Source organism: Styela clava, chromosome 12 (genome assembly GCF_964204865.1).
Source record: "Styela clava chromosome 12, kaStyClav1.hap1.2, whole genome shotgun sequence".
Classification (NCBI taxonomy): Eukaryota; Metazoa; Chordata; class Ascidiacea; order Stolidobranchia; family Styelidae; genus Styela; species Styela clava.
In genome coordinates, this window is record NC_135261.1 from 17998118 (window position 1) to 18025011 (window position 26894).

The window sequence follows — 26894 nt, forward strand, 5'->3', positions numbered from 1 at the left end:
GCGTATTCCTAACACTTAACCTGATTCCCCACAAAAAATAAAATAATCAATGAAGTATAACACAAAGCCATTACTTACATTTCATATATCAAGTCTTGACAACATTATTGCATTTTACCAATTTAGAGCTCAAAGAGAAGAAATTCGAATAAAGCAAGAGAAAAAAGATGCCATGATGAAGGGACGACCTTATAAACCAGATATAAAGAAGGAGGCAGGAGAAGCAGGGGGCGATAAGAAGCGTCGTTCGATACCTGGTGTTGTTCCATTTAGACATCGACCTGCCACGAGAAGATTAACAACTGGTCATCAGGTAGTGATAACTGATCATAGGGCTGATTAACCACATGTCCTTCAAATGTATATCTCTCATCATTCAGGTCAGGGCTTCCCAAACTGGGGGTGGCTACCCCGTTGGGGGCATGCAACAACTATTAGGGGTCAAAGTGTACACCAATATCACTTAATACGAAGTACTATCTATATCTGTTGCGCTTTTTTAGACTTTTGATTTGAAACAAAATTATAAAAATTAGTGCAAAACATAAATCTCACGATTTCGAGAAATTACACAGGATTTACGAAGCGGCGTGCTTGTATAACAATGCCGACTTAACAGGGGTCGACCCTGATTTAGATGACCATTGGCTTGGTAGGACATTCTCACTAATAGAATATTTGATGCATTGTTCAATAGTTGGCAAAACATGCTAAGTGTTAGTAACATGCTTGCTATCTCAATTTTCTGTGAGTTTGCAGGTTCGTTTCTCGTGGAGATAGTTATGTGCATAAAGATTGTTGTACTCCTCACTCATCGCAGTGGGGTGGTTTGTGTAATCGCTGGTTGGTTAGGGCTTTTTTCATCATAAAGTAATCGGACAAGGAACCGTTGTTGCCATATGAATAATCCGTCTTATTGACTTTCTTCTCCTTCAGAATATAAATATTAAAATCTAATATTATAGTGAGGATTCAAAGTTTGATTACCGTAGTTCATAGGCTGGTCCAAGCGTCTATCGCAGGAAATTACAACATCTTGTAGGCATTCTTAAACTAATAAAACGTAACTTTAACACACTAGGTATCTTCCTTATGAATGGCTTTTTTATAGATCATATGCTTCAGAGTGAAATTGCCTAAAATAAAAATATATTTTATATTTATTTCCAATTTGTCTGATAAAAACTTCTTTACACTCATCTTGGGTAGATCATCTCAGTAGATCATTTGTAATTCCACTTATGAGGTGTTGAATTAAATTAGTTCATTTTTAAATTACAGCTATTAAATTGAATTTCTCTAGATGAGATCGCGTTCTCCAGATGAGATTTTGCCTCCACTCGATACAAGTAAACCACTCGATATATCTGAGGATGAGGAACTTGAGAGAATAAGTTCATTATTACAACGAGACAGTCTTGTTCGAAGCCTTGGTGTTGTGGAACAAGTTCATAGGTTATTACACAGCACACCTGGTACAACAGGACTCGTGAAAAGCATGGTTCCTCATGGAGTGAGTATATTTATATAATATTTATCAAGTCTTGCTCTCTGAGATTCTACTAATTAATATTTTCCAATAGCTTAGAGACTCTTGAATTTGATCTGAACATGGTAAAAAAAATTGTTTTTGGAATCTCGTTAAATGGTCTCTTGAGCAGTGTTGAGGAGACTCTAGTCACTCACTCGTCTTGAGTCACTACATGTCAAAGACTCGAATAATCTGAATGAGATAACGTAACTGATGATCACTTACCTCAGTGATTCGAACTCAACTTGAGACTCCAGTGACTCGACTCAACTCAGACTTGAGGGACCTCTACCTAGCACTGCCATTGAGTAAATGTGAGTGAAAAATTCAATTCAGAAGATTGAGGTTATACTCTGTTTGTTCAAAACTTTCATTTGTTGAGTGTTTTTTGATGAGAATACTGCATAAAGATTTTTTAGATAATGACCATTGAGTGAGATTATACCTTAGCATTGAGTGAGATTATTATCCCCTCAGTTGTAATCAGATTTCAGCTTGTGGAATGTAGCGTAGAAAATGTTTGATTTTAGTTGTGAAAGCGAGCCTTGTACTGCCTTATCGTCTCATTTTTTGAATAAAAGTTATAACAGTTTATTTTGAATATCTATTTGCAGGGGAGTTGGTATCAAGTTGCATTACATTCTGATACTTCAAATTACAATCACTCACATCATTTGAGTAGACAATCTAACTACTCATCACTTTTATCTCGACAAATGGGAACATCATTTTTGGGTGGATATCAGTCACAAAAATATGAAAAGTCTTTAGAACGGCCCAAGCAAGGAGGAACTGTGTCCTCCGATGCTAGATTATTGACAGCAGGGCCGGGTCAAAACGGAAATTGGGGCATACGAGCTCCGAGGCGAAGAAAACATAAAGGAGGGACAAATACTGTTGAATCTAGAATGCCTCCGTATTTGTTACGTCGAGGTGGACCGTCCGACAGTTTAGTAAATATGATGATGTTCAATAATGGTACAGCACGTGTTGCAACGAGCAGTGGAAGTCGAAATATACCGAGATCTTCACATAGTGGGTTTGGTAGAATTCTAGACACGTCCTATAATCAACCCCCTTCTACTGCGGCTGGTCATAACCATCCAGTGTCGTTTCAATGGAATAATACACCACCAACTTCGAATCCATCAGATCGAAACAAAACGTTGATTCAACCTATTCAAAAAACTTCATCAAGTAAAGGTGACATCGGTACTAGTTCATGGAGAGGAAATAGAACTACCAACATGACGAAATCCACATCGTTGTGGCCTATACAAGACAATAAAAAAGATACGTCATCCACGGTTGGATATCGTCATAAAAAGGATAGATCTGGAAATTCAGAATCAGCATCGGCATCGAATTTTCAATTACCTTGTAGACAATCAAAACAGGGTAACAGTGCAATCATGCCGTCATCATCCTGCCAACCTTTTTCCACTGAAGACACGTCAGCGCAAGAAGAAGAACAACAGCGACCCCACTCAACGTCACAATTCGATGGTAATCTTCAATGGAACACACAAGAAAAAAGTGGAGACGTAACGTTAGAACAACCAAATACATTGAAGCATTCGTGCACCAGCCGAGATATTATCGAATCCAATTTAGTTGCCACGAATCCAGGATTATGGAGACGAGATAGAGACTCATTTCGTCCGAGTAAATTATCCGGTAGACCACGATCATGTCGAAGCACAAAAATACAATCTCACCCTGGAATAGCATTTCATTGTAAACACCCTGATCTGAACAACTGCCCTTTTCCAAGTTCCGCAAGCAGACAACATCAAAATCTAAACATAGATATGAGAAAAAATAGATCGAATGCAAACCAGCATATTATGACTCTTAAAACTCCAAATTTGGTGACTGTCGGTACACAAAAACTGCCTGTTAATTCACGACATATTGGGCCTGTAAGGGGCCGAACTGGACCGGGTCCGTTGCCTATATCATATAAGCCACTAGAAGCGAATGATACGAACCAAGTAGCATTGCCTATTTCTGGATCAAAATCAGCACGAGATCCGAATTACTTTGTTCACAATCATTTCCATCACCATTATCATCACCATCATCATTTTCATTACTCAAGCGAACCCGATCTAACGTTATCACAATATAACGATGAAACGCATCCCAACGCAGAACACAATCCTGATCGAATTCGAGCACAAACAGCAGACAATAACGACGAAACAGCAGAAATACGAGAGAGAAATGAAAGTCTGTACTATTCGTACAATAAATGGAAAGATATGAAACCACCTGATTCTTGAATTAAACAATGAACTAATCTATTTTCTGCTTATTGTATTGGAGGAAAACTGGGTCACTGAAATATAACGGTACCCCACCTTCAATTGAGCGCCTGATCTTACAGAAATTATTATTTCATTCATAGTTTTATATTCGAATAAATTTTATATGTATATGTATTATATTTTCATCTATATTACACTTTTCTTCATACAATCTATTGTTTTATAAGATATTTGTGATGCAATGAAAGCTTTAGATGAGAGTTTTAGAGAATTAGTTTAGTATATGTTATATAACATACAGTTCAAAGTGTCAGAAGAGGAATACCGTCAAGGAAATTTGTGTTATCAAAAATTCTAGTTCATTGAAACAGGTATGTTAACCATTTCAGTAAAAAATATCAAAAGCATAATATTGATACAAATAATAAAAATGTCTATCACTTCACAGCATATATGGCTGTTTAAACCAGAGCGTGCAACACACGTCTCCCGGACCACTGAACCTATCTAACCCGAGGGATTCGGTGCCCCATTTTTTAATGCTTTTTCTTGTTTGTAACGGCATAGCTGTATAATAGGTCGACCAAGGGAAAACAGCCCAAATAATTGGATCCAGAGAACCGGCTTATTAGCTGGAAAATATGATAATCATTTAATTGTTCCCATACCCAACATCGACTGATAACTGACGAAGGACCATGGTTCGTTATCCGATTGAGTCGTGGTTTATGAAAGCAAGTTAAAACCCTTTAAAATAGTACAAAACTATGTAGTGAATAACATACATACGTTTGTATTTTTTATAGGAATTCGGAGATGGACCAAGGTTGAATGGGATCTCAATACCTGGAATTTTAATGAACTCCGCTCTTCGTGTCCAACCTCATCCTCCTATGTTGTCAAGCAGCGGGGCTCGTAACCATAACAACCCACCATACGGTATGATAACTATGACTCAGTACCAAGCTGCATCAGCATTAGCCCCAACTCGGCAAAGGGTATTGGGACAACTAACAAATGTGCCAGCGGGAACGGGTGGGTTAAATAACCCAGGACAATTATATTCAATAACAAGTATTGGGCATAGCAGCGCACCGCAACGGCATTCAAGGTACATGACAGTGAATAGCTTCAACCAACCTTCAAATGGGTTTTATGGAAAGTCCATCGGTAAAAACAATTCTTCAAAAACTTATGTTATACCTGATGGACAAGTAAATTTGGCAAATCACAGTATTCTTGCTCGAAATGTTGGAAGCTCAATAAATAGTCAAAACTCAGGTCTTTCAGCATCAAAATTTGCATATCGTCAAAAACATGACGGTACTGTGGAATGGAAATTGGATAACGCAGCTGTAGCTTTTCAAGATAAAAACAGAAGAGTTTATAGTGCTGGTGTACGAAACAGAGAAAATTCAGGTACGTAAGCTAAAGATACATTTATTTGGTGAAGACTTCTGTATGCTCTTAATTTTAGCAGCAATTCATGATTTACTACCTGAAATTGAAGACTACCTAAAACAGATAACAATATTTGTTAATTAATAAAATATTAAGAGTTTATTCATCCAAACAGCTACCTTATTTGACGGCACACTTGGGGGAATTTTTGAATCCGTTTATGCCTGTGACTAAAACAATTTTTTCCCGATAAGACAGGTTAAATGAATTACATAAAAAACAGTGTCCAGCAATCCTCGCACAGAATTATTCTCAATGGGATCGAACTCGAGCAGGGTAATCATACTGCGACAACAAATTTCATGCTATTTTTGAATATAAACCATGATATAACTATGTAGATACTGTAGAAAAATGGGCACTCCCGTAGTATATGTACCAGGTTAGGGTTAGGCCATAACCTCATTTTGATTTTCCTTGTTTTAATTCTATTACTAGTTCGGGGACTGTCTGTGTTAGCCAAGTGAATATATCCCTGCCCATAGGTTTCAGTCCCTTTAAACAACTTGATGGGAAATAGGCGACCAAAATTAGTTACCTCCATATTGATACGTACACTTCTGCAGCGCGAAAAATGTCTGGTTGATCTTTTAATCATATCTTTGCAATAACAGCTGTATCAGGCAATAATTACATTCATGGATTTGAATACCTTTACTATTCTTAATAACGCATTTTTGTGAACAATGCCTTTCCGATGTCATGATTTTGCTATACCGCCGATATTTTACAGGCGAATTATTTATTTGATCTTTGTTGTTTCAGCTACACGTGGACATAGTGGGCATTCGAACTCAGGAAATGAAAGACAAGGATCAGGATACATCAATGCAGGTGGTGGTAATGATGCAAACAACAACGGTTTACCTAGTGTTATAAAGGTGAGTGTCTATGATAAATTTTTACATTTTGTGATAGACATTAAAAATAAGATAAAAATGTTGCTATAGGTTCACGTGCAGTTTTGTGGTTATACACTTCTGGGGGCCTAATGATTCGATTCGAACCTACTTGATGACCGCCTTTTTGGGTAAACAAATCTGTATTTTCTTATAAATCTCAAAAATATTTTTTTCTAACCGATTCTTAACGTTTTATAATTTAAGTTTGGAAGCTTGGTAAAATATCTGGCTGACACCTCATTGACAGCCAAAAATGCAGCTTTAAAAAGAGAAACTCATAGTCCCATTCTGAAAAATTCTTCATCTATTCTTGGAAAAGTTATGAATAAAGAATGAATCTTAAGACAACTGAATCTTATGATCTTATGTAAAAGTTACCAGTTCCAGGCAGGTAAAGGGAAACTTGAACAGATCAACTCAGATATATTGATGATGGAAGAAGTCATGACTAACCAGTTATTAGGTGAACATCAGCGAGTTCTCTCACACATATTTATTCCCCATTCAGGATTGAAAGGTTCAACCTTCATGTTAATAAGTAATCACCAAATTAAGCATGCTTTATATGTTTTGCTCTTTTTGACATGTTTTCACAAGACATTTGTACACATCGTCCATTTTTTCAGGTCACAGCTGCAAATAATGATCTGAATTTGTCTGTTGTGTCTGGTCCTGCCCCTGTAGCTCACCGATCAGAATTACTCGGAGGTGTTTTAGAAAAAGCAACTGTTATACCACCAGGAAGTAGAAGCAATTTAGACAGTCCTATTCCTTCCTTAAGGTAAGATTGCAGAAGAAAATATGACAGGTTTCGAATTGGCATCTGAACCACAAACTCTTTCCCATTGACGAAATGCTGCATCACCGTTCTCATTTTAAAGATATTATAAACGAGTGTTTTCTTTATAACTTCTAAATTTGTCTGGCAAAAAAAGGGTGCTACCAAAGTATTTGTACCAAGATGACGCACAACCTGAACATAGTATGTGTACCAGAATAGGGTTGTTCAGGTTGTGCGTCATCTTGGTATGAATACTTCCAGAGCGCCTAAAAAAAAATTATTTTTCAAACGCTGGCTGTGAGCTCTCATCCATTTACAGTCAGTGTATGATCTTTTTAATTTCTGGGTTAGTACACATGACTTTCGTTCAAGCAAATTTTATTGAAAAAACAAAACAAAAGTCACAACAACTGTTTCCAAATCACTCCTCAATATTATATATTTAATTGTTTTTATATGATTGACAAATATTGTAAAATAGAATAGGAATTTTCATGTTTATCCCAGAAAGTGTCTTTCTATCTCATATTGAGATCGAGATTTTGTTACGCTTTCAATTGAGTATATTTATAAATATCCATCACTGGTAAACTCTTCAATAATATACTTTTCTTTATTACAGAACAACAAAATCTGAACGAATTAGAGGAGCAACAAATAACTTAAGAATAAAGGTAGAATTTTAAATATATTAAATTTAAGCATAAAATTTGTTTTGCTCTTTTTCTTATTCAAACATGGGGGTTATCACTCTGTAGTTGGGAGGACTCAACATGACTCGAGACGAAGGTTTGGGACCTTTACCCAACACTAGTAATAAGGTCGGTGGTGCGACACATTGTGCTAAGCGTTAGGAATCGCCACCGCACCTCCGATTACCCCCAAGGATTCGCAGGTTTGAATCCTGTGGGGAATAATTATGTACGAGAGGATTGCTGGACTCCTCGCCGCTGTAGGCTGACTCCCTCAATCATTATGTCTGTGCATCTGAAACAAATAACTGGCTAACTAATTTCATACCTAACATGACTGGTAACTGGATGAGGGGTTCATCATATGATTGAGCTGTCTTATAGGCTTTCCTATCCCCCCAGGATGAATGTCTTGGCGTCATTGGCACGTGAACTGAATAGCTATACCATAACAACTTAAATCGGTAATCAGATGATAGCTGTTATTCGATATGATTAAGCCTTCTATCCCTTGTCTCTGCCGCAGGATAAATATGAATTCTATCATATTGTTTTCACTACTATTTCTGAATTTTCATGTTCCAGCAGTGACTTTCTTTAATATAGCAATATAATTATTAGCATGCCGTTTTTCACTTCAAGCTGCTTGTCTGGAACCTTATTTAGAGCATGTGTGTAAACATATCATCATTGATCGTAATGACTGATATAAGCAAACTACAGCCCGGCCTGATGGCTAATTCAATCTGGCCCGCCTGATTATGCCACAACAAACTAAAACCAAATTTTGATGTTTTTTTTTTAAAATAGCTCAAAGAATTTGTTGAGATTGTGATTAAATTTAGTTTCGTCACGAGGCTTATTGTTTTCCACTTTTGCTTCATGGCCTGCCAGTCTAGGTGGGCAAAATTTTTGACCCCCCGGTTTAAAACCTTGTCCACCCCTGATATATCATATAACACCAATGCTAACAGTGTTCTAAAAAGTCAATCCCGACCTTATAAATTTAATTAGATATTGAACCTTGGGTGTCGCTGCGCGATAACCAGTTTTGTTTCTCTTCAGCTTCCCTTCTCCAGTAAAAATGTGTGTCTTGTATGTTATTTATTTTTTCTCAATTTTCTGAATTTTGTATGTGATTTTTTTATTAGGTGAAAAAATTAAATTACACTATCACTTGCTGATGTCTTGTTTTCTGAAATTGAGTATTAATAAAATGTATTCCTATTCCTTTTTCAGCAACTTGAACTGCGTGAAAACCGAGCCACTGTGATTAGTTGAACAATAGTAATGATTCTCAACAATGACTTGCAACTATTAACATAAAAAGGTTACAACAATATACACCTGTGTCATGCCTGAAATGTAAATAACTCGACTTTGAATACTTAGGCCATGTATGGATCATGTTAGGTATATCATATTTTACCACTGAAGAACAAACCATATTTTCTTCCATTTTTGCCAAAAAAGTGTTTCCTACCACTTTTCTGTGTTTTCATATTAATTTTACCTGTTATTTTTTATGTATGTTACCTTGATATATGACGTCATAATAATGTGACGCCATCACACTTTTTTAATGTTTCATCAAATTAAAACGGTACAATTTTGCATGCGAATTAGTGTCGAATTCACTACATCCATTTCATGCACAAAATTTAGTGTGTATGGTAAAAATTAATATTTCCAAATGATTTTGTTTTATATTACACACCTTCATCACACCCATCAATTGCGTCAGCGTTCAAAACAAATTTGCGAATAAAAAATAGAGATTTTTATATCACAAAAAGGAAATAAAATACTATTAGTGATTATAACAGCAAAACAAGACAATCTTTTGTTTTACTGATAACATATCTATCATGTATGGACCAAAATATATATGGCACCTGATAATCGATTTATATATTGTCTAAGCTCGATCTGAGGAAATTTTAAAAATTGCAAGTTTGCAAATTACTTTAGCGGAATTTTGCCGCTGGCTGAATTCAGTGATGTAATGTTAGGATTGTATTTATAATGAAAACAAGGTTTCTTCATTCAAATTTTTCATAAAAACATTTTTATGGCAGCAAATCCGCTATCAAACAAATTTTGTTAGCTAATTTCTTAAATAAAATGGTAGATTTAGGGTTTGACGTTAAAAAAATTTCGTCCAAGTATTGAATTCCCCAATTTAAAGTAACTTTGTCCCATAATGAGATTCCCTGACGCATAAAGCAAACGGCCAGGAGTTACGTTTTAAATTATTAGCTTATTATCGTTTGCTATTTTGACTATTTTACACAAAAATGGCGTTTTTTTTTCATTTTTGCATTCCCTCTACCCAAAAAATTGTCGAGACGAGACAACTGACGTTTAGAAGCGTCTACTTCTAAATATTTTCGCCACACACCCTAAACGAAATACGTTTTATTATGCATTAAATAAACGGCATCCATAATTGATATGAATTCCCACGCAAAAGACTACAATTTTCGTCCTAAACAAACTCACGGTAGTCCATAGTATCCGTACACGCGGAGCGTCTGTCAACATAACGATATTTGCTAGGAGGCTGCAGGAATTTAGAGCAATTTGAGCAAATTTTTAATCCGTAAACATTTACTAGGATTTATATATTGACTGTGGATGGTAGCGAGCAGCCTGAAATGCTTTTGTACCGAGGTTAAATATAAACGAGTTTTAGTATCAGGATCAGGGGTTTTAAACGGGGTTTCGTCGCACCCTAACGTCCCGCCAGTAGCCTACTATCCAGGGGTTCCGCAACTTTCCATAGGTGGTATATCGTGATAAATGTATAATGTTTGAATATAATACTATATAAATTATTAGGTCTGTTGCTATTATTATACGTACCACACTTTGAAGATGATTTTGTTTTGCCAGTATTAGGTTTGCTTATTTGAATATTGATAGTTTGACAATAGAAGACAATCCACAGGTTTTTTTAATTACTAGTAAGGAAAAAAAAAATGAAAATCTAGATTTTTGTTTGTGTATAATTGTACCCAAAAGTTTCAATAATCTAGGACGTTTTGCATAAAAGTTATGTTTTCTCTGGAATATGTTCCAAATGAACTTAGTTTATTTTTTGGCGAATACCATTACAATACAATTGGGTATAATAATAAATTGGTGATACACATACGCCTTGCGATTTTAGTTTTAAAATTATTGGTTACATACTTTGATATTTTGTATAGTAACAATGTTACAATTGGTAAACTTGTAAGTTTTATATTGCACCACTTTATTGAGATGTCCACATAATATACTTGTTTCGCAGAAAACGCGACAATATCCTTTTTCTTGAGGTAAGTAAATCAGATCAAAAATATGAAATTTTTGTATTATATTTTACAAAATAATACTACTCATTTTGTTTTACTATTAAACATGGCATCGGATAAAATTGCATTTATAAAATTTATCGGACAAAATTATAGGTAATATTACATTTAGTTTTTTGCCGCACAGAAATAATTATTATTTATAATGGCGCTCATTACCACGATACAAGCATATATATTACCTTTAACGTGTTTTCTGTCATATTTTTTATTCAGAAATTTTCGACAGTTTTGCGTATTTTTACATTTGATATGATGTGTATCTGCAATCACTTATGAGTGAGTTCCTACTTGGTTAGGAAAAACTCAATGTTCTCAATTGACCACCGAATCAATTTTTATATCGCTTGAGGTATAAAGTGTGAGCTAAGATTAAATAATTCAACTGCGCAACCTGATAATTAAAACGTTCAATCCATAGAGCGCACTGAGTTTAATTTATTTTCGTTTATTCACTTTAGTATTTGTACATTGCACTGTGATTGTTTTTGCCACTCTGTTAAAAATATTGTCTATGTATTTAAATCTTGTTTTCTTCTTCATTTCTTTGGTTGGATTATTAGTTGACAAGAAGTCACGAGTTCTTCCTCACTGTAGAACAATATTTATTTTTTGTTTCTTTCGTTTATTTTTGAAAGATATTTTCAATAAATTATCTTTATGTACGAACGTTTGATTTGAGAGCGTAATTCGTTATTTTTACTTGCTAAAGACAATTCTGTAATGATTTCATGGCAAGGTGATTGTGTTATGATAGTAAGCAGTGCTGATAAATGATTACCCAACAAAGGTATTAATTTCGAATCCCAGGTGGGAGAGTATGTGTAAAAGGATTTCTGGGATCCTCACAGATTAGTTCGCATAATCAGGTCATGAAATTTATATCTCCGTCCTAAGTGGAGTCTTTGAGGCTTGCTATATATATGTTGATTCGTTATCCTTGCACAGAATGATATTGTGTTGTCGTCGCGTGTTAGGTGTATCCTGATTTTTCCCCACTTTGGAACGCTAACCGTTGAAACTCGTCTCCGAAACAAAAGATTTGCTTAGTAAATCAGGTACAAGATGATGTATGAGTTGCGTACATTAGAGCAATTGAGAGCGAGGTTATTTGTTGGTGATCGAATATTAGTTTGAAACAATTTCGCCTGGCTGTAAAAATACACCAACTTTGTTGTTATAGATAAAAAATAATTTGGTAACAATTGAGTTCATTTTTTTAAGTGTTTGTTTATGAACTATATATTTTGTTTTGGGTTGGCTTGGAATGTCAGAAGTATGCTCAAATTACGCTGTTTGTTATGAATGAAATCATTATCCATTTGCATCGACTTACTGCAGAAACTTGGACATTTTGCCCGGAGGGAATTCTTCTCAAATGTCTTGAAAATTGATATATATAAATAAATTGATATCCGTGATATGTTCGCGTTCCAGAAATATCCTGCTTGAAAACTGCAGTTATATTAAAATTGTGAGTGTTAGCTGCAATTTTTGTTGACGAAAGAGACCTGCCAAATTTATGTAAAGGGAATGGCGTCCCCCATAAATTTTTAGTGGGCTACTCTATGGAAAGCAGATTTGGTTTTCAAAACACTTACACATGATGTGTACTTGTACTGTCAATGAATATATTTATGTCGAGGTTTTTTTTCATTTATTTATTCAGTAGGTCTATTACCATGTCCGTGACATGAATGAAAATGGTTAGGCTATTGTGTGAATACGATAGATCAGGAATAGCGAACCACTGACCCTCGGGTCACATAGTGACCCACAGCTACTTTGCTACTGGATGCTACTTTGAATTTTACAATACCGTTGAGAAAACAAAATCTTTCAGTCTTGAAATGAAAACACAGAAATCTGAAATAACAATGGGACAGTGTAAAAGTGCCTTAATGTGGTTGAAAACTGATCGAAAAATAGAACACTATCAGAGTGGAATTCCCTCCAAACTCTTTGGAACCGTAAAATAATTTGCTGCATCATCCTAAACGTTTTTGGTAATTCATATGCGTGTTTTCCTACTTTAATTTCATAAAATCGAGTGCCATAAAAAGTTCATGATAGAAGTGCTGCATAAGTAAAGCCCAAAACTACACCAACACCAACAGATGTCTATTTCAAAAGATTTGTTTTAGAAGTTTCTTATAGATACAAACATTGATTAAATATCTGTGACCCACTCTCTTCTGTTTGTGATAAAAGTATAATTTTTGACCCATTTGTTGAAAAAGGTTCGCCATCCCTGCAATAGATACTCCTTATATAGATATAAATAAAACTTATTTGCATTTAGCAGAAGATGTAAAATAATTATAGGTAAGCCAGTATTGGAATAATGAATTTTAATATCATGCTACCTACATCGAAAAGATGACATCTGGTAACACAGTAGTCATCATTCTAATTCTTGCAATAATGGGCAAGGAGGCCCATTGTAATTATGCAGGAGTCCGTGCATATGATTCCTACGCTGCAAAAGGATTGGTATGGAACAAGATGGCGACGGTGTGCATGAGGCGTGATGTTGTTATCAAGTATACGATCAAATACAATTCTAACAGAGGCTGTTGTCCGAAATTACTTTTATATAGCGATGAACAATATCAAAGAATTATCTTCCTAAAGGCATTGCGAATCTTAAGAGAAAATGAAATCGCTAAGAAAACGGGAAGGCATGAAATTGCAACCCCTCTTTCAAATCCGACGATTATCCGATTTGCAAATGGTAACGCATCACAAACAAGTTACCCAGGGCGCAGACGACGCAGTGCCAAGAAATTCATCGCCGAATACGATTTATTTAAAAATGATCATCTTACTCAAAAGTCTTCCTATAATGTACATACGAATCCCGTTCATAAAAGGTTCAGAATTAAAACAAAACGTGCAAAAGGCATTGGCAAACATTATGACAAGTTTTTGACCGGTATTCATGGCAACACGATAACTTATAATGAACCTTTGAAAGATTCGTTTCCATATTTTCCAAAAAACAATCGCTGGAAACGTGATGTTGCCAAGAAAGATACCAGCATAACATATAACGATGTTATTGAAAAACTTTATTTTGACAACACCGCTCTAATGAAAGAAGCAGAAAAAAGAGTGAGAGAAGTCCGATCCTGTAACATGGCTAATCGTGAATTAACTCAAGTTTTGGACAAAACACAGGTAAGCTTAAACCAGCACACACGCACCAGAATGTAATGGATGTTTCCCTTACCCATAGAGAAATTTTCCCTGTGCGGTAGGCTATTTAACCATTGCGAAATGATCGATGATGGAAAGTTTTAGGATTGACACATGAAAAAATTGTTAAGCTACCCCCACTAGAAGTATGTTAGGTACGAGAGTAGACAAGACCCCCAGCTTGTGATTTTGTCTGTAGGTACCCATGATGACCACAAGCTGTATATCGTCACGCTAATGACATGCGCATTTGTGCAATTGTTTCGTCATAATGAATTATCATTGTTACTGCATGACTATTGTGACGTCACAAAGGCAAAATGACCCCGCCTAAGTATTTTCGTGTTTCCTTTTCGGATTCTAGCTTAGCGCATATTAATTTGAATTTATACTACAATATAGGAAGGCGTGCACTTGTGATATTCACTGTACAAGTTCAATTCACCTCGGTTGGCTTTTATATTGGGTGCATTGGTGGTTTATTATTTATATTTAATCTTAGTCTTATTTCGGTGGGTGTGCAGAACGTGTTATGTTGATAAAATATATATTTTTAAACATAAAAAATAATGTAATTGAAACTGATTACCTATTTTGTGGATTAGACATTGTAGATACCGAGAATTACATTCGTTTTTGGAATGTTTAGTTTTCAGGACTGGTGCATATAGTAAAGTTGCAAAATTGCGTATGTCCCCAAGTCATAAACACATTTCTGCCTAAGTCACAGTGCGCCATTATGACGTCACTTAACTGCGTCATACAACTTAACTTAAATCCGGCTACGATCAAAAAATTGAACCATGGCAAAGTACTGATTCTCAATGGCATAACAATATCAATAGGAAGTTTTTTACTTTTTACGTTTTTCTCTAAAAATGACTTAGCCTACGCAATTCGGTTATTAGCGTGGCGATATTATGAAGACACCATGTTCAATCAGCAATAACTTAATGATGATGTAATAATGAACAATTTTTTCATTTCGCATTCTAGATAATTCAGTTATGTCCAAAAGCCGGAATATCAATCGATCCATCAGCACGAGCTTCCAAAATTTGTGGACAAACGATACGGCCTTCATCAAAAGTTTTCTTACCAAATCTGACAGCGACGCAGTCGTGGTATGGTTATTCAGAGAAAACTAGTGGAAATAAGAACTTCCGGTATTATCAAGATAATACGTGGCATTTGGTATTACTGAATTGCCCGGGAAGTCCACCATTGAATATTACCTATGTTATAGAATTTAATGTTGTGCAAAACGTTGGAAAGAAGCCAACTGATCCTAATTATGTCGATCCTTTGTTAGATAAAGTTTGCGAAACAACAGTTCTTCCAGCCTATTCTATTCAAGACGGTATTCTTTATGGTTCGTCATCTTTCAAAGTTTTGTCTTCTCCGATTAGTGTTTTTGCTTTATTTTTTACCGCGTTATTTTTCTTCTGATGATTTTATCTCTTGTACATTTTTATAATAAAGATTCGTTTGTTCCAAGCCAGGGGATAGTACTGTAGGATTACCGAAAACTGTGCACCAGAAAGTTCGGCTCATCTTCAACTAAACTGTCCTGTTTTTATGCTTAGATTCCTTAAGTGCAACCTGCGGGCCAAATGCAACCCATACGGAAACATTGTGCGAGCCGTGGAGACGTGCCAATTATGAATTGTGTGCAGCACGCTAAATGAGTTTTTTTTAACTTTAATCTGGCATGTGCGAGTAATCCCGATACGTTACAATTCTCTAACAGCTAGCTTGTGCGAAGCAAACAATGCATGTCATAAGATCGATCAATAACCAAAATTTTTGTGCTTGCAACTACTTTAAAGCCTATGTTAAATGAAGGTGCGGCCCGCGGTTTCCCCTAGTTATTTGAATGTGGTCCCCCTGCATTAAAGGTTGCACACTCATACCTCAAACGAATTTTTCATCTGTGCAAGCTGTTCATATCCCTTACACGAAATATCACTCAGGCTGGTTCTTATCTCATTACCTCCAATGCCGTCTTCTAGAGCAGGGCTACTCAACTGGCGGACCGCGGTCCGAATCCGAATACAATATAAAACGTATACGCGATGTAAATATTTTGTTAGCTTACTTATATATTGCAGTGTGAAGGTGTAAAGCAAGATGTCTCCGCTAATAAAAAATGTCTTGGATGATGGATGGAAGTAGAAAGTGACGCCCGATGATGGTGCTTCTTAGAAATCTTCAAGAGCATAAATCAGTGTTTGGCATCTACTTCGTAACCGGTCCGCATACTTTCTCTTGTACTAGTTTGAAATATGGTTGTCAAGTTTTGCTGTTTTTTTTTTCATTTTAATCGCTAATATGATAACTAGCATATCGGTTAGAAACCAAAGACTTATCGATCGAAGGTTAGGGGATCCCCCAAAACAGTGGTCTTACTCCATAGTGACACCGTGTGTCCCATCACTAATGAATTAATAACTCGCTAATTATAAGACATAATCCATCCAAAATCAATAGGCTTCTGATCCGAGCTATGATGAATGCACATGCAAAATTTGGAGCAGATTCAACCTTGCTTTAGTGAGATATCGCGTGCATCTAACACACAGACAAACAGACATACAAATACCTATCAACATACTTACCGATCTTAAGATCGATAAGTAATTAGAAACCGCAAAATGTATGTGAGTGAAATATTGAGGGTGGGCGGAACCCAACACAGCTTAATTATGCTTACATTTTAACACATCCGTACATTACACCCATAAACGTTTTCACCGTGGACATTGGCACATCTTACCACTTGCACTTAGGTTGATTTGCATCCGCGTGTGCAAAGATTCGTAGTTGCATATGTCTGTGGATGCAAATGTACGTAATTTCGCTGAAGATGCGTCTTATTTTGTTCTGAGTGAGATTACCGAATTTATTTCGCAAATTCGCTGAAATCTTTGTCATCGCCGACATAGAGGTTGTTGCCGGTATTTTTTCGACAATCCGTGGTCATTGTGACGCTAGAGTTATGCGAAATATTCTGCAGAATGAATACCAAACGGGCAATACGCTTTGCACAATGCCTACCTTATAGATTAGTTCTGTCTGGCTACACATTGTTATTGTATTATTGACAGTTTCGTTGGATTAGATGTTTTATGTGTAATAAAGATTAGCAATGGTTTAGAATTGAATCATAAAGCTATAATGAAAGTTCTACCTGGTGACAGATCCTTCTGAAATCTCTTCTAAATAGACTGACTATGTAAAATGCATATTTTTTTAATAAAAACGCTGCGTTCCTCAAAATATTTTACGATTTATGTGAAAAGTACCCTACCTCCTAAAAGATAAAGCCAATCTACAATTTTATGCCTTTCTTCCACGCCACTTTTATGCCATGTTAGTTCTATCTAAAGATGCTTATTGTTATTTCTAAATCAATAAGAAGCCAAGTTTCCCGACACCTACAAAAATATTACAGCCTTGCTGACAAAAGCACTATTACAGTATCTATTTCAGTATCTGATTCAGCACATTTATTGTCGTTTCTTACATGCCGTAATAATAAGAATAATTAAAGATAGAAGAACAAAAATAAGAAAAGACAAAAAATAGAAGTAATTAATACGAATAGTAAACAACAAAAATGAAAAAAAAATCAATAATATTGAAAAATATAAAAACACGGCCGTCAAGTTTTCTGTCCAGATTACAAAAATAAAATAATAGAATATTCCCACTCTTATATGCAACAAGATATAAGTAAGAGAATCGCTGAATATATGTCCGCTGCACAAATCTTGCAAATGTGCGAATAAAAGTAAACGCCTAAAGGGGTTATAGGGGGTTACGGAAAATATGAAATCTATGATATGCAGGAGATGATATCTTTTAAAAGCTGGACCTGACAACAGCCTCGAACTCTATAACAAGGGTGTAAAAATGGGTAGTCCATATATGCTGCACCAAAATTTCTTTTAGAAATATTATATCCCTACGTTGCAGATTGTTTGTTCAAAGCCTTGTATATAGCATAAGCGCGAATTATCGCCATAAAAATTCTTCAGTTTTAAATAATGGTGTTTTTCTCTTCTTTTAGTGTGATAAATGGACAGGTAATGCCTTATAGCCAAATTATACGATTCAGTATTAATGAAATAAGAGTATTGTGAAATTTGAGATGGTCAAAATCATTGTTCGTTTAAAAATCACCAATTATGCAGTGAAAGCGATGATATATGTCATATGGCATATATCATAATTTTAATGAAAAATGGTCTACTACCATGATTCAAAATTAAAATAAATTGCAGTTTAGAAGAAACGCAGATTATCAAACTATTTTTGATATGATAATCTTGAAAACATTCCGTATAGCAAAATTACAAACAAATCAATAAATATGTGCAAAATTTAGCAAAAACCAAAATTTCCAACGATTCACCAATTTATAGAAAAGCACCAAAACCAGGCTACGAATCTTTTCAAATTTGAAGCACCAAATTTTTACTCCAAAAAAATAAAAAAAACCTTTACAAATTATGAAAATTTATGTCAAAAAAAATTGAACCATTTTAGTGTTATTAGGCACACTTGATCAAAAAAATTGCAAAAAACGAGCTAAATTTTTAGGCAACAATCATGAAAAAAGCAAATCCAAATAGCAAGATATAGTTTCAAGCATAGTTTCTCAAATTGGGCCACAGATCTCACAGATTTATTAATACAGATGGAACTGTATCATTTTTAATTGTCATTTATTAAAGATGCGAATTTAACATTCACGGGCCAAAAAACTCTTAAAACAGAGAATATAGCATCAAATCACAAGTAGGTAACATTTAATGTTAAGAAACGGCAAAGCATCAATGGACCATGTCTCGACAGCACTCTTTTCATATTGTTCATAGTTGACTGATCGAGCATTAATGGCTGAAAATGATCTGACTATATATATGCTTCACAAATTTTCATACAAAGCCATTCGAAAGAAATTTCAAAAATGAAAAACTAAACACCGAAATTCTGACCACCAAACCAATTAAAATCATGTTACTACTAAAAATACCTGAAGACTAAAATGTTTTTTTCACCCAAAAATGGCAAAAACTAAATATCTAGTATATTTGAAAATTACCAAAAATGGAGTTTTACAGTAGGTAAAAATATCAAAATTTTGCCTGTCATTTCAATATTTTATAAAACACATATATTTGCGACCAAATCAAATTTATCTATGGCAGATATGGTAATCCACGCTTGGTTTAACTAAAATCTATCATGGTTCATTTAATTAACATGAATGCTTGAGTAGGAACATATTTTGTCATAAAAGGCAATGAAATACCATGGCACAATGGGTTCTAATTTTTCAAATTTAATTTTGAATATAGATATTTTGATCAAAGAAACAGTATTTTCCATCTCAAATCAATTAATTACGTTCAGGCCAATGATAATACGATATTGTAATTCTAAAAAAATAATGTACGTTTAACTAACTGCTGAAACTTTCAAATCATGTCAATAGAAAGATCTATATACTTAAAAGCACTCGGTGGTAAACTATGACCGTCACATAGTTATAGAACTTTAAAAAAAAAATTATTTCGAAAGTTAGAAATTGGAAATTTTTTTCCAAAATGGCTATTTAAAGCTAAACCATAACTCACATAACCTTAACATAATAAAGTGTCTTGTATATCATAACATTTCTGAGTGGAAATATGCAAAATTTCACTAAAAATTTTACTACTCATTTTTATCACGTTATGACGTCACCATTATTATGACATCATGCAAACATGGGCAGGTAATTTCTGAAACATGCAACATACATATATATATATATAAAGATCCGTTTTCTTTTCATAGGGGCTCAAGAAAAGTGCCTTTTTCTGAGAGGTAGGTGATACGCCTTCCACAGATGTAACTTTATTTGGCCAATGCTTGGTACATAGATAAAACAATGCTGGTACGAGAGCAGCTTATCAATGGCCATACTTTACCAGGGCGGTTTATTATAGTCAGTGGGCACACTCGTCTTAATAAGTTATGAGATAGATAATATGCCCTGGAGGTAGAAGACTTCCTTAGAATACGGACATAAGCCATATTGTTTGACTGTATCTTACATGAACTAACCCTAGATGAGAAATATAATCTGGCAGAATTGAGAACCACCATAAATGGTAGAATACTTGACAGATTCAATTCATTTTGAGAATCAGTTTTCACTTCGTTGAATTTTGAAAAAAAAATACAAGTGTTGATAATTTATACTATTTTGAGTAAAAAGGTTGACTATAGGGGTTCGTTGGAATGCATTTTGTTCGTAAAAGCCCTCCGGACATAAACGTCTTTCACTGAAAAGGGGTTACTCGATGAATAGCTTTCATTAATTTTTTAATACTATTCCATACCGATCTTATCTCAGAGAATGAATGGGAAATTAATTTCACCATAGCATAAAAGATACAAAATATTCAATTTTTGTGGGTCCATTAACGATATTTCAAAAATTATCGATTTTAATGAATTTGAGACAATTTAGGTGAATAGGGAGTAAAAATCAGTGATGGAGCACCATAAAATTTAGTGTTGTTTTGATTCTGTGCTATACAAAACAAAAACTTGCGCAGTGCGTGTGAAGAACTGTTGCTGTAGCGGTAAAAAATAAAATTTGATGAATAAAAGCAAAAATCATTTTTAGGAAATCCGTAAACCAAAGAATGCAGCACCTAAAAAAATGAAAACGCACAAAGAAATAATACACAAGAAAAAAAAACAGTGTTCCTCCTCAACACTGGTTCTATCCACACTGAAAATGGGAACATTACTTCACCCAACTAACAGTTGGGGATACCTGAAACTAACTACCTTTTCTTGCTCCATGCCTTTGCGCAGGTGGATCCGTATGCGTATAACGCAAGGATGCTGTAGCAAGAGTGAAAACGACTATTCTATTTAATCCAAGAGTCTCGCTGCACACTTTATATTTACACAAATAATTTTCTGTAACGTTTCGTCTGACCAAGGAAAGACTTCTTCAGACAAGCATTTTACAACTATGACAAGAAACACAATTGCATGCACATAAATAATGGTATCAAAATTTGGGTTAGAGAGAAATAACTAAGATTGGGACAGTGCCAAAACAATAGGAGAGCTAAATTTGGATTATAATCAATAAGTAAATTAATAAATTTCATGCTGTCATGCCGTCTGCGGTGTTGGTTAAGTTAAGTTAAAATACAGAATTACAGAACACATCAGAAGCATTCTATAAACGACCTTTTGGTAATCGGACTAGAATTAGTTTATACTTGATTTTCATTTCATCTTTTAAGTCATTATCTGACATTATAGTCTTGACCCTTACATGAACTTAACCAACGCTGCAGACGGAGTCACAGGATAACAGCATGAAATTGTTTAATTCACTTTTTAATTGTCACTCACTACACTGTGGGATACTTATTGATTATAATCCAAATTTAGCTCTCCTATTGTTCTGGCACTGTCCCAATCTTAGTTATTTCTCTCCAACCCAAATTTTGATACCACTATTTATGTGCATGCAATTGCGTTTCTTGTCATAGTTGTAAAATGCTTGTCTGAAGAAGTCTGACCTTGGTCAGACGAAACGTTATAGAAATATATTTGTGTAAGTGTGCAGCAAGACTCTTGAAATAAATAGATTACGTCACCCAGTAGCGTTTCCTTTTAATATGTAATCATTGAACATATATGGGAACACTAAGACAATACACTGCTTATTGTCTCAAGCAGCATGTCGAACGATTTCACCCTTCACTTTTGACCTTTGACATAGTCAACAGCTGCTAGACGCCGGTGGTCGCAATACAGGATAAATGTTACTATCTTTATTATGTCCGTTTAAAGAATTACTAAGCATGGCTTGGGTCTCTGTGGGGGTGGAGGGGTTACTCGCAGATGCCGTCGATGAGTTACCCCACGTTCCTTCCTCCACACCCGATTCTAAGTCTAATTCCATAGTTTTTGATTTGTGTCCCCCATTAAGGTGTTTATAAGATATTAATGGGTCTTTTCCCTCTGATTTTGGGGATCTATGAGTTTGGGTAAATGCCCCCGAGTCTCGTAAGTTTTGGTCCGTTTTATGCTGTCCCCCGGGCGGAGACAGGTTGTCCTCGTAATCATTTTCATACGAGCTATCACTACTGTTCCGATTCCGTCGAGTATGCGACTCTGACATGGGTGGAGTGTTTGTTAACGCCGTAGTTGACATTGTGTTTGCCGACCTTGTATCCCCAGAATGTGGATAGTCCTCATTTTGCGGTAAAGATTGAGGAGGTTCGAGAGTGAGTAGACTCTGTTTTTCATCCCCGCCTTCGTAATGTGGTGGGGTAGACGATAATCGTTCGTGTTTTATATTATTCCTTGTGAATTTTATCGCTGAATCGCCGGCGTTCCAACCAGGAGATATCATTCCACCATCATTGTAAGGTTGTCCAGAAGTAGATGGACCATTATGAGGGTAAATGATGTCCATTCCATCAGATAATAAGATTTGGTCTTCTTCTCCAGGCCTGTAACAAAAAAACAATCAGCAATGTGCAAAATGACGTTAAAATGAATATTTTCAAAAATTTTGATTTCATTTTTTGCAAAGCATCCAAGATTACTGAAAATAAATTCATGAATTCTGTTTTTTTTTTTTGGGGGGGGGGGGGGGGGAGTCACCCTGTATTATAAAAGTCAGTACATTTGGAAAAAATAACTGGCTAACTATTCCCATATACCAAATCTGGACCATTAAACGGAAAAAAAACTAAAAAAATGAGTGTAAATTAGGCTAATATTCTCATGTAAATCATCAAATTTTAAAAGCATACCCGACATCTTGCTGTTTTCCATAAAAGCAAACTTCTTTAAATTCATCATTGACGTCTTTATAAAGTTCGTGAACAATTTCAAGGAATATGGGTCTCATCTTCGGATTGTATTGCCAGCATGTTGCCATGAGATCATATCTTGAATACAAATATGAATTCTAATCAATGACTTTCATTATCAAAAATAGAAAGTCGAAGAATTAAGCAAATTAAAATCGTAACTTGCAGCTAATATCGTCACGGGGAACATTACCTACTGAAGGTTTTTGCTTGTGGGCTACCAGAAGACTGATCCGTTGCACCATATTAATAATTTTTTTAAATTCTCAAATATGAAAGCATAAATTAAACAGAATTACTCAAAAGTTATGGGCAACCACCGAAAATTCCAAGAATTACTGAAACTATATAGATCAGTTGCTCTCAAACGGTTGGGTGCGGCCCACGAGGAGGACGTAGACAATTTTTTTGAGAGGGCGTGACGCTAATTAAAAATATTTGTTGGATTTGATATTGCCCGCCTTATTTTGGATATTTACGTTCCATCTACGTATTTTCACCGTGTTTTTGGAATAAAATATTTTTTTTCGCCTTACTATCAGTTATTTGTAGGTTATTTTTAGTTAGTTATTTTCAAGCTGGGGAGTGAAATTTGACAGATTATAAAAAGTGGCCTAAAAAGCCTAAAAAGTTTGAAAACCACTGATATAGATGATATATGGTGGTGCAATACGCATCGGCAAATGCCGCGAGACTCAGTATGAGTCATGGCGATAAGAAAAACAGCTATGAGTTGTGAATTCCACATACTAGTCTTTATGAGAATAATTCATATTATTAAAACGAACTACAACGTACAATCGTTTTGGACAATCCCTCGGCCTTTCCATGTATCCACCATCAATAACGAATCTCGTAACTTCATCATGTTGTTGACCTTGGTACGGCTGTTCCGCCAAGGTGGCGAGTTCCCACAAAACCACTCCATATGACCACACGTCTGAACGGGAATCGAAAACGCCGTCTTTGAGAGACTCCGGTGCCATCCAACGAATAGGTAAAAATCCTGAAGAATTAACAAAAAGTATTGAATAAGAAATATAATAATGAAAAACATTTGTTTGTTCATTATTGTAATATGGAGACAGACAGACAGACAGGTCTGGGCAGTGTTCTATTAGACTGCAAACATTTTATTACCAACTCAAGTTGTGTTTACCGATTCTAAGGTTGACTCGAATTTTCAACTTTTGTCTTTGAGAAAAAATAATACTCACTCAGACCCCAGCTGCAAATTATGAAATAGTAAAACATTAACTGAAAAAATAGACATTATACAGCCTCTTTCTGTTTAGATTGAAAAATTTTGTTCCCAACTTAAAGTCTTAAATTGCACTCTGGCAACTGACGCCAGAGAGCTCAAAATGGATTCTCTGACAACTCCTGCGAATTTTGAAATATGATTACGAGGCCAATGGCAACACAAATGCAGCGAGCGGAAGGCAGAAATACGCTTCATATAAAAAGTACTGCAAAACCAGATGCTTGATTATGTGTATTTTTTTCAGTTTGAAACATTCAATACTAAAATAATACTATCTAATTATTTAACGAACCTCTGCTTTCCTTTCTATAATAATCAGTTTCGTAGATGTCTCTCGTCAAACCAAAGTCTCCAATTTTGACAGTTCCCTCGTGATTAACGAGACAATTACGTGCTGCAAGATCTCTGTGTACGAACTTATTATCAGCGAGATAAGCCATTCCGTCTGCAATTTCGGCTGCCATTTGTAATTTCTCTTGAAGAGTTGGAGGCAGTATGTGTTGTGAGTTTTCCTTTGAAAATCAAGATATTGGGATTTGAAAAATGAAAATGAAACATATTGAAAGAAGTTAGACTTTGGACAAAAAGAAAAACAGGTTGAGTGACACTAAACTCTCAATACCTCCTATGCGATATATTGAAATATGCACGATTGCATGTTCAATGCAACATAAGTTACCTTCACAAATGCCCTATATTCTCCTCAAACACACTCACAAATTTTGATACTAATAAATAACTCAAACGCAAAATTTTCACTCACTCAATTCATAACAAATCTCTCACCTCTTCGAACACACTCACAAATAACTTTTCACCCATTCCATTCATAACGAATCTCTCACCTCTTCAAACACACTCACAAAGTTTAATACTCATGAATAACCTGAATGCAATATTCTCACTCACTCAATTCATAACAAAATCTCTCACCCCTCCAAACACACTCACAAATTTTAATACTCATAAATAACTCAAACGCAATATTTTCACTCACTCAATTCCTAGTGAATCTCGCTTCTTCGAACACACTCACAAATTTTATTACTCATAAATAACTCAAAGGCAATATTTTCACTCACTCAATGCATGACAAAATCTCTCCCTTCTTCAAACACACTCACAAATTCAATACTCATGAATAAATAACTCAAAGGCAATATTTTCACTCACTCAATTCATAGTGCATCCCTCACCTCTTCAAACACACTCACAAGTTTCAATACTCGTGAATAACTCGAACGCAATATTTTCACTCACTCAGTTCATAGCAAATCTCCAATCTCTTCAAACATACTCAAAAACATTATTGCTCATAAATAACTCAATTCTCCACCACTTAAAACACATTCACAAATTTAATACTCATGAATAAATAACTCAATGCAATATTTTCACTCAGTCAATTCATAAAAAGTTACTCACCTCTTCAGAAACTCTTCTCAATCTGAGAAAAGATTTTAAATCTCCAGATTCCATGAATTCCATGATGACCAAAGGATCAACCGTACGAGACACGACACCCAACAATCTAACGACGTGATGAGCATTAAAAGCTTTCATCAAGCTTGCTTCTTTCAAAAACTCAAATCTGCAGAAAAATAATAAAGTAAAATTAGAATTTGAGTTTGAGAGCAGGAATTCGAGTCATGTCGTTTAGTGAGTTCAAACAGAATAAGCAGACTTTTTTATAAACTAATGGATGAAATAAAAAATGGTAGATTTTTTCATACAATGCTTTTTTGCAATAATTGCACCTAATGCACCGAGCAAGGCCCTGTATGAGCTGACGCTGATATCTAACGATATGTAGGGTGTTCCTATATTGAACTTTTTGAAGAGCTCCATACAAAGCCTCTAGGAATTCGTGCGAGAAACCTAGAGGCTCCGCGAGCTATTTATTTACTTATTAAAATAAGCAATAATGGAATTAATAAAATTTGACAACCGCAATTTGAATTTTATTTAAATACAAAGTTGAAAAAAGTCCCAGTTTAAATAATTTTAATTTACTCAAAAACATTAATCGATGAGTAACCAATTTTTTTTTTAATTTTCATTTAAATTTATTGTGGGGATTCATAAATAATAGTCAACCACGGATTCACAGGCTTGACAAAACCAAAAGTTTGAAAACCCCTACATTTCAGCACTTTTAAAAAATGTCTGCGCTGAAAATCACTGCCCTTGTACTTAGAGACCCTAATTTTAGTTCACGACAAAAAATACAGTTACATTATTGATAAATTTTGATTGTTGGATGATATCACATCATTTTGAGTATATAAACATAGTGCAAACTTTTATTTTAATCTATTTGGTATCGTTTAAAAACTGAATGAAAATATACCTTCGATGTGGATCGGCATTTTCATGAAGTTTTTTTATCGCAACTTTCGTTTCTTCTTGTCCTCTGACGATTGATTTTGCAAGGCCAGAGAAAACCTAAGAAAGAAATCACATATTAGTCGAAGACTTCATAAATGGAATGATTAAAGCTTTATGGCATTCACGAGTAAAAATTTCG

General features: G+C 35.1%; 3 protein-coding genes across 4 annotated transcripts in view; 2 read left to right on the forward strand and 1 right to left on the reverse strand.

The window, feature by feature from the left end:
• Nucleotides 1-11661, forward strand: part of LOC120329341 (uncharacterized) — a 32120-nt gene extending 20459 nt beyond the window's left edge. Inside the window, exons 12-18 of one of the 2 annotated variants that reach the window (XM_039395941.2) lie at nt 127-313; nt 1304-1513; nt 4608-5220; nt 6028-6143; nt 6791-6945; nt 7568-7619; nt 8877-11661. In XM_039395941.2, the coding sequence (XP_039251875.2) occupies nt 127-313; nt 1304-1513; nt 4608-5220; nt 6028-6143; nt 6791-6945; nt 7568-7619; nt 8877-8918 (1375 nt within the window). In that variant the 3' untranslated portion in view covers nt 8919-11661. Of the gene's footprint in view, nt 1-126; nt 314-1303; nt 1514-2145; nt 4173-4607; nt 5221-6027; nt 6144-6790; nt 6946-7567; nt 7620-8876 lie in introns of those variants that run through there. The other variant, XR_005567739.2, reaches the window with a different exon arrangement.
• A 1665-nt stretch (nt 11662-13326) lies between these two features.
• Nucleotides 13327-15682, forward strand: LOC120329361 (uncharacterized). The gene is made up of 2 exons (XM_039395968.2): nt 13327-14176; nt 15191-15682. The coding sequence occupies exons 1-2, from the start codon at nt 13376-13378 to the stop codon at nt 15641-15643; spliced, it is 1254 nt and encodes a 417-aa protein (XP_039251902.2). The 5' UTR covers nt 13327-13375; the 3' UTR covers nt 15644-15682.
• Nucleotides 15683-17680: 1998 nt separating this feature from the next.
• Nucleotides 17681-26894, reverse strand: part of LOC120329338 (insulin receptor-like) — a 71588-nt gene continuing 62374 nt past the window's right edge. Inside the window, exons 24-29 of the mRNA XM_039395937.2 lie at nt 26718-26812; nt 25793-25958; nt 24660-24879; nt 23902-24109; nt 23044-23181; nt 17681-22737 (exon numbers count right to left, since the gene is read on the reverse strand). Of these exons, the coding sequence (XP_039251871.2) occupies nt 22002-22737; nt 23044-23181; nt 23902-24109; nt 24660-24879; nt 25793-25958; nt 26718-26812 (1563 nt within the window). The 3' untranslated portion in view covers nt 17681-22001. The remainder of the gene's footprint in view (nt 22738-23043; nt 23182-23901; nt 24110-24659; nt 24880-25792; nt 25959-26717; nt 26813-26894) is intronic.